At 47.9% G+C, this 8408-nt stretch overlaps 1 protein-coding gene across 1 annotated transcript; it reads right to left on the bottom strand.

The window, feature by feature from the left end:
* Positions 1-3116: 3116 nt before the first annotated feature.
* slitrk3a (SLIT and NTRK-like family, member 3a) lies at positions 3117-6580 on the bottom strand. The gene has a single exon (XM_008308424.3). It carries the CDS (start codon positions 6540-6542, stop codon positions 3687-3689), a length of 2856 nt encoding a protein of 951 aa, XP_008306646.1. The 5' UTR covers positions 6543-6580; the 3' UTR covers positions 3117-3686.
* Between the last annotated feature and the right edge of the window lie 1828 nt (positions 6581-8408).

Below are 8408 nucleotides of genomic sequence, written 5' to 3'. Positions count from 1 at the left end.
AGGGCGGGGGTGTGGGGGGGGGGGGGGGGGAGGAGGAGACAGAGGGTGGAGGAGACAGAGGGTGGAGGAGGAGACAGCTCAGGAGCTTCTTACACGTTGTTGTCTTTTTTCTGAGTTGGGAGCCCTATATTTGGCCTCATGTTCTGGAACACTGCTCCACAGCAGCTCCACAGCAGCTCCACAGCAGCTCCAGGAGAATCAAAGTCGTTCTCACACTCCTTCTCTGCTGGATCTTTTCACTTGAGCAGGTTTTTAATCATCGTAAATGAAGGAGATGTTTTCTGTTCAAATTGATTCATAGTTTGGGGATAAAATATGTTTTGACTTTATTTAACCTGGTGAATAACGACGACCCCCCGACCCCCCCGACCACGGAACCAATGGATTTTCCATCCTTGGCCGCCATAACGATCCTTCCACCACAGAGCAGCTACTTTTTATACTTTCACGTTTCTCTTCTCCTTCTTCTTCTTCTTCTTCTGCCAACACAGTGGTTTCCGTTACAGCGCTCTGGTTTCAGTGTCATAAATTCAACACAGCGTCTGATGCGTTCATTATTTAATCAGCAGCTCAGTTTCATGTTCCCTTAAGTGCTTCTCTGAATACCAAACATTTAGCATGGATCCCCTGAAAGTGCTCGGCTATACCAGCTACCAGCAGGGGGCCTCTCTCCACAAAGTGTTTACCATCAGAGCGGAGCAGCTAAATGTCAATGCTAACACAGAGGAAGTTGAGAGGAAATGACCCTGAGTCTAAACTTTAGTTTTCTGTATTTTTAGACCAGAATCTCAGAGCAGAGTTTACTCAGAGTGAACTGATCTCCACCAACAACCACCGCCAACACTTCTGTTGAACGACAGCACGTGGAGCACTTTGGTCCAACACAAAGGCAGAGAGAAGAAGCCGTCGGCACGAAAGGAATTCTCCGGTTGCTCTCGTTTCACACACGCTTCTTTCTCACACACACACATACACACACACACACACCGTCACTGACAGAGGACAGAACCTACCTCTGCAGCTCTGCCATTTGCATGAGCCAAAAGTAGAACACATCTTCTTGGATGCAGCGCCAACAGCATCATGCAACTTCAGCACCACGGTCAGAGGCAGATCAGCCTTTTCAGCATTCTGGAGATAATTCTCTGTTCCCCAAACGGACCAATCACAGTGTTAGGCACGCGGGCATCTACGTAGTACACACAGGAAGTACAACACAAATACTGGGCGTACAACATGCTGCACGTCTTTGTTTTAGTTTGAAGAAGAACGAACCGACCTCCAGAGAGAGAGACAGAGGTCGGTGACGAGGACACAGCCGTGACGTGTCGGCCGCTCACGGCGGAGAGAAACACTTCACTGGGATAACAGGAGGATTTAGAGGGATGAGCCCACTCAGTGGGAGATGATGGAGAGTGAACGACGAGAGGTAGAAGATCAATCATCAGAAATCCCAAAACTTTTCTTTATTTATTCATTTGAGGGTTGAGAGTGATGACGGGGTTCGCACTGAACAGAGTGATGTGTTGGGCTTTAATCAAAGTGAGTGCATACTCAAAATGCTGACCATATATGCTGTAGTCTGACCTCAGGGAAGTACAGCTTTATGTGTGTTTGTAAAGGTGAAGGTAGGGAGGCTCAAACTGAGGAGCTCGCTGCTGTCACAGCACAGGAACCAACCCACCGTGGCGTAACGCTGCACGTCTTACAGTGTGTTGAGATAAAAGCCTCCGTCGAGCATCAAAGACAAGATTGAAGTGGTAAATACGACACAAATCAACCTTTTGTTCTTGCTAACCTGTGTCTCAGATCTTCTGCTTCTGACTGGACTGCTACATATGCTCGGAGTTACACATTTAAGGGAAATATATATATATATATATCATTCAATTTAGGAGGGTAAATACTCTTCATCAAAATGAAAGCAGTTCACACGTCATGCAACTAAAAAAAATCAGAAATTCACGTCTCACATTTAGAAACATCGAGAGAAGAAAATAACCCTCCACATTTGGAAAGAAAGAAAAATAATGAGGTCCTAAAACAGCCGGTCCCCCCCCCCAGCACTAAAGTCTTCTTGTTTTATTTGTGTACTTTATTTTTGGTCCCAAACCAGATTCAAACCATAACAGTTTCTATAGTGGGGAAAACGAAGGGTTATTTAAAAATATAAGCAGTGAAATTCACAAACCAAATCACCTGATTCTTCAAAGTCCGTGCAGTGAAAAAATTCAATTTGTTTAATTTCTTTTGACAATAATTAAATCTGCGATTACACTGAGTGTCCTCTAAAGTGGAAATCACGGGACCACGTTGCCCCCCCTGCCCCCCCTCTGCTGTACGCCTTCTGAATCTAAATGCCGTTTCACCTCCCCCCAGTGGTTAGAAACCACACTGCTACTTTAGGAGGAGGACGTGGATGTGCCTCTTCCTCCACTCTCCAACACCAGCAGCGTTCACTTTGTTTTGTTTGTATATTGTGCGCCTTTTTAACTTGGATCTAGAAGCAGCTAACAGGAAGTCGTCTTTGTTCAACGAATCAGCCGGTGTAAAGTTACCCCCCCCCCCCCCACCCCCCCCCCCCCCCGCACACACACACCTCCGTGGCACCGACCCTTTTACCATAGAGTTGAAGAGTTTGTTTTTATTAAGAAGGCTATACCAGACGCATCATCACTGTACATTGATTTAACATTACAGTTAAACTCTTCACTCAAATGACAGAATAAATATATGCACATTTTCTTCAAATCTTTGTGTGAGAGAGAAAAACATTAGTGCATGGGAATATCCAGCAAAAAACCTTGAGCATTGTCCTATAATAATATTCACAAATGTTTGACCATCCGTGCGTTTGGAGCGTCCGTACGAGGAGCACCCTGATATAGACACAAGTCCTCATTAATAGTGTAACATATGAATAAGATATAAAAATTAAATAGCTGAACACTGAACAGTTTCTGTGTCTGTGTCTGTGTTTATGATCTGCTGTCGTAGGATAGAGAATCAATCTCCTCACTTCCTGCTCTGAAGCGAGTACATGCAGCAAACTGCAGTTTGTGGGTTTGTTTTTTAATATATATATATATATATATATATACGTTTTTTTCTCTCTCTCTCTCTCTCTCTGTCTGACTCTGTCTTTCTCTCTCTCTCGCCCGCCCTCTCTCTCTTTCTTTAAATAACATCCTGAAAAAACTTTACGTGCAGCGCCACCAGCTGTTTGCACATCCTAGTCAGGGGTAAAAGAGCCTCGAGTCAGGGAGACGTCCAGCTCCCGTGTGTCTTCGACATCAGCACAACTCCATAAAAAGAGATTTTAGTAACAAATGTATATCAGGAGATTCACCAACGCCCGCTTCTTGCTTTTTTGTCTCTCGTGGGCATATACACATATTTATATACTATAAAAATAACGGCTGTTGACATTGCTGGCTACTCAGAAAAGAAGGCACTTTATTGAAACATCTGAGAATGGCCTCTCCTCCAGAGGGATTTTGGGAGAAAGGTTGTTTGGAAATGTGATATAATATTTCATTTTATACCATGCTGCTTTTTCAAGTTCATTTTTTTTCTTCCCGATACTGTAGTCGGTTGGATTTGTTTTAAGGGTGAAAAAGTGGGTGTGTTGATTTTTATGCTCTGTTGTATTTTGTTTTCCTTTCCTCCGTCTTTGTCTCCGGACGTTAAAAACGGTAGGATTTTTCCAAGACTTCGAGGTAATCCGGCTTGGTTTGAAGTTTGGCCCTTAATTCAAGGTATTCGTTTTGCGACGGGTCGGAGTAGCAAACTTTCCCCGTCGTGAAAAGCAATGTTTCTTTCAGTCGTGCGTCCTGCTGCAGGTCGGGGTACTGCATGCCCGGAGGGTGTGCGTGAGCCACGTGTGTGTCCTTAAGTTTAGGAACGGTTCCGTATAAACAGTCCACAAATCCCACCGTGGGCGTCGGCCTCTGACTGTCGATGACCGTAGGGCACAGGCCTCCATTTTCGTGAAAGCCTGCCACGTCAGCGGTGGCGTGGTTGACCGTGACGATGGTGTTGAGCTGAGAGTTGGACACGGCCAGGCTCCACTCGCGCTCCTTCTCCAGCAGCGTTCTGTAACTGCTGTTGCCGCCGCAGCCGTTGTCTTTCTTTTCAGAGAACTGCGCTCTGTCCTCCTCTGCGATCTCCCCCTCTCTGGGTTTATAGATGGGGTTGTTGCACATCTGAGTCACAGGGTGGGGGATGTAGTCATAAACGTGACCGTGGGCGTGTGCGTGACTCGTGTGATTGTGCGTGTGCATACCGGGAGTTGGTTTCTCTGGGGTGCCGATGTTCCCGACACCGCTGTGTCTCGGTGGGTCCTCAAAGATCCTGCACTGCATGGGGATCCCGGTCAGATCCACCTCGGAGCGTTTCCTAAAGGGCAGCTTCTTGCTGCGGCGGAGAACGAAGGCAAAGAGCCCTGCGGCCACAAACACGGCACAGATGAAGAGGATGAGGAGGCTGAGGATCAGAACGGAGAGCGGCACAGCTCCTCTCCCGTCCGCCTCCCCCAGTTCGGAGCTCCCCGTGGAACGGTCATCCCCGCCGGGCAGAGCGCGCGGAGGACCGGAGGAATACTTGAGCTCCGGACAAATGACCTCAACCTCCAGCGAACGCAGGTCTTTTCCAAACGCAAACTCCGGGGTCTTGCAAGTGACCTCTCCGACCACGATGACGGACGATAGTTTTTCCACCCACTGTTTGAGGGGGACGATGTCGCAGGAGCAGTCCCACGGGTTCTGGTGAAGGTCAATCTGGACAAGAGAGGTTAAATGCTCTAGGACGCCACGCACGGGCAAGGAAAGGAAATAGTTGTTGCGAAGGTTAAGGCGTGCAAGATCGGTGCCAGCGAAGGCATCGGTGGGGAGGGAGCGCAGAAGATTGTCATTGAGGAACACCAGCTGGAGGTTGGGTATCAAGGTGAAGGAATGAGGCAGGATCTCACGGATGACGTTGTACTCCAGGTAGAGGTAGCTCAACATCTGGAGCCCGCGGAACATCCCAGGCGTCAGCTTCTCGATGTCATTCCCATTCAGATATAAACTCTTTAAGTTGGGCAGGTTGATAAATGCCCCCTCTTGAACGTAAGATATGCGGTTATTCCCTAAATGCAGTAAGTCCAAGCTTGAGAAATTCCAGAAGTCGGAACGATAGATTTTCTGGATCAAGTTCCCACTGAGATACAACTTCTTGGCGTTGAGGGGTCGCGGCAGGAGCTCGGAGATGTTGTGGAAGCCTTTTTCCTTACAGTTGACGGTGAGGCCCAGGTCATTGATGTGGAGGTTACAAATGCAGCCGGAGGGACAGATTATGGGAATGGGAGGTCTTGTTTGATAACCGGCCACAGGGGCTTGATTGATGCCCGGGTAGGTGCTGTGGGGGGTGGGGGGGTTTTTTGTGGGCCGTGGCCTTTTAGTGGGCTTGACGTTAAGTTTCTCCTTGTATTCCACAGAAGAGGCTGTGTTTGTTGGGCAGCCGGCGGGGGGGGTTTGATGGAGGCCGGGGTAGGTGCTGGGGGGGGTGGGGGGGTTTTTTGTGGGCCGTGGCCTTTTAGTGGGCTTGACGTTAAGTTTCTCCTTGTATTCCACAGAAGAGGCTGTGTTGTGAAAGGAGGACAGCATGGAAGATGGCTTAGTAGGCCACGTGTTCTCAGTGCTGAACGGGATCCTGGGAATTCCGAGTTTGGCCTCGATCTCACCGTCGGAGAGCAGAGGACAAAGCTCGCTGCGCTTGATTTCCCGTAAGTCTTTCCCATGTAGGTGAAACGGATACTCACACGTAATTTCACCCACCAACGCCGTGTACGGGATCCTTTCCAGCCATGTCTTCAATTGGACGATCTCGCACACACAGTTCCAGGGGTTCTCTTCCAGCTGGATTTCCATCAAGTTCCTGCCCACGTACTCCAGCGTGCCTTTGTACGGCAGTATCTTCAGCCTGTTTCCTCTCAGGTCCAGGTGTGTGAGAGACACAGACCGGAAAAGATAATTCGGGAGCACGGGGATTAGATTGTCATTTAGGATGAGCACTCTTAATTTGTGCAGGTGCCTGAACGCACCGCTTTCAATCCTTTTGATGACGTTGTAGTCCGCCTGGAGGTACTCCAAACTCTCCAACCCGAGAAAGGTGTCGTTTCGGAAAACTTCCAGTTTGTTTTCATGTAGGAAGAGCCGTTTGAGAATTCCCAACCCGTTGAACGCTCCCGCGTGGATGTCCTGCAGAGCGTTGTTCCCCAGGTTGATGGCGATGGCGTTGTTGAGGTGCTGAAAGCTGTTGAAGTACAGTTTCCTCATGGAGTTTCTCTGCAGGTTGAGCTTGAAGGGCCGGCTCCATATCTGGGAGATTTGGCTGACATTTGTAAATCCCTTACTGTCACAGTGGACGTGGAACAGGCCTTCTTTGACCTCGCAGTAGCAGGGCTCCAGGCAGGGCTCGTCGATCTCCTCGGAGTCCTCCAGCAGTGGGATCGGGGTGCTCCATCCTAAGGCTACGGTGCTCAGCAAGGTAACCCACAGCATCCTTGCTGACACCGAGGAGAGGAAGTCTTGGCTCCGAGGACAGANGGGGGACGGGGGGGAGAGGGGGAGGGTTAGTGATTGTGCAGTGGTGGACACATTAACACCAACTGTTGTTTCAGTTCAGAGAGAGGAAAGAAGAAAAAGGTTTGAGTGAATTTAAATCAACACAGAAAATATGACAGTGTGTGTGTGATTCCAGCCCCAAACCACAACAACCACAACAACAACAACAACAACAACAACAGCAACCACAACAACCACAACAACAACAACAACAACAACAACAGCAACCACAACAACCACAACAACAACAACAACAACAACAACAACAACAGCAACCACAACAACCACAACAACAACAACAACAACAACAACCGCAACAACATCAACAGTGAATGTGAGTGGATGTCACGACAGCAGGAAACTGAGTTCAGTTTCTGTCCCAGTCGTAACAAACAAACAGCTCTGAGTCGTAGGAGAAAAAAGTCCAAGAAAGTCGTCAGCACAGAAACCAGAAAACCATCTGAAGCTGAAGATCAGTCCGTTCTCCAACGCAAACTTCAGTCCTCGCTGCTGCAACTGAGGGGAATCACAGCACTGGCACAAGGATGGTCTGGTCCAGCAAACGGTTCCTGGGACTGCTCCTTTGACTGTTCCTGTGACTGTTCCTTTGACTGTTCCTTTGACTGTTCCTTTGACTGTTCCTTTGACTGTTCCTTTGACTGTTCCTTTGACTGTTCCTGTGACTGTTCCTTTGACTGTTCCTGTGACTGTTCCTTTGACTGTTCCTTTGACTGTTCCTTTGACTGTTCCTTTGACTGTTTCTGTGACTGTTCCTGTGACTGTTCTTGTAATGGTTCCTGTGACTGTTCCTGTGACTGTTCCTGTGACTGTTCCTTTGACTGTTCCTTTGACTGTTCCTGTGACTGTTCCTGTGACTGTTCCTGTGACTGTTTCTGTGACTGTTCTTGTAATGGTTCCTTTGACTGTTCCTGTGACTATTTCTGTGACTGTTCCTGTGGCTGTTCCTGTGACTGTTCCTGTGACTGTTCCTTTGACTGTTCCTGTGACTGTTCCTGTGACTGTTTCTGTGACTGTTCCTGTGACTGTTTCTGTGACTGTTCTTGTAATGGTTCCTTTGACTGTTCCTGTGACTATTTCTGTGACTGTTCCTGTGGCTGTTCCTGTGACTGTTCCTGTGACTGTTCCTGTAATTGGTTCCTGGGACTGTTCTTGTCACTGTTCCTGTGACTATTCCTCTAATGGTTCCTGGGACTGTTCCTGTGTCTGTTCTTGTGACTGTTCCTAGGACTGTTCCTGGGACTGTTCCTGGGACTATTCCTCTAATGGTTCCTGTGACTGTTCCTCTAATGGTTCCTGGGACTGTTCTTGTGACTGTTCCTGGGACTGTTCCTGTGACTGTTCCTGTGACTGATTTATCTGATTTGACTGAATCTCAGCCTCTGTGGTCTGAGCTGCGTGACATCTGTTAAAGAATAACCAATTAGGTGATAAATCAAGAAACCCAGCGTCCAATGATAATGACCGTTCTCTGATACAGATGATCCAGCAGAGGTCAGCGTATCTGCCCGTGGAACACGTCTGTTTAAAGACGACTTCAGTTTTAGCCTCGCTCTGTCACGAGCTTCAAAATGGAGGCAAGAACTTTAATTCTTACTGTTGACCAAAGGTGAAATATACAAGTGTTGGATGAAGAAGCGGTGATGGTCGAGTCTCAGCTGACATGATGCACAGAGTCATCCATGAGCTAAGAGTGAGAAGAGTGAGAAGAGAGAGAAGAGAGAGAAGAGTGACCAGGGTTTTCATTCTGAATTCTACAGAATTAAAGGTCTGGTTTTTACTGTC

Source organism: Cynoglossus semilaevis, chromosome 4 (genome assembly GCF_000523025.1).
Source record: "Cynoglossus semilaevis isolate Cse_v1.0 chromosome 4, Cse_v1.0, whole genome shotgun sequence".
Taxonomy (NCBI): Eukaryota; Metazoa; Chordata; class Actinopteri; order Pleuronectiformes; family Cynoglossidae; genus Cynoglossus; species Cynoglossus semilaevis.
The sequence above is the reverse complement of the archived record's forward strand: the minus strand, read 5'-3'. Positions and strand labels throughout refer to the sequence as shown.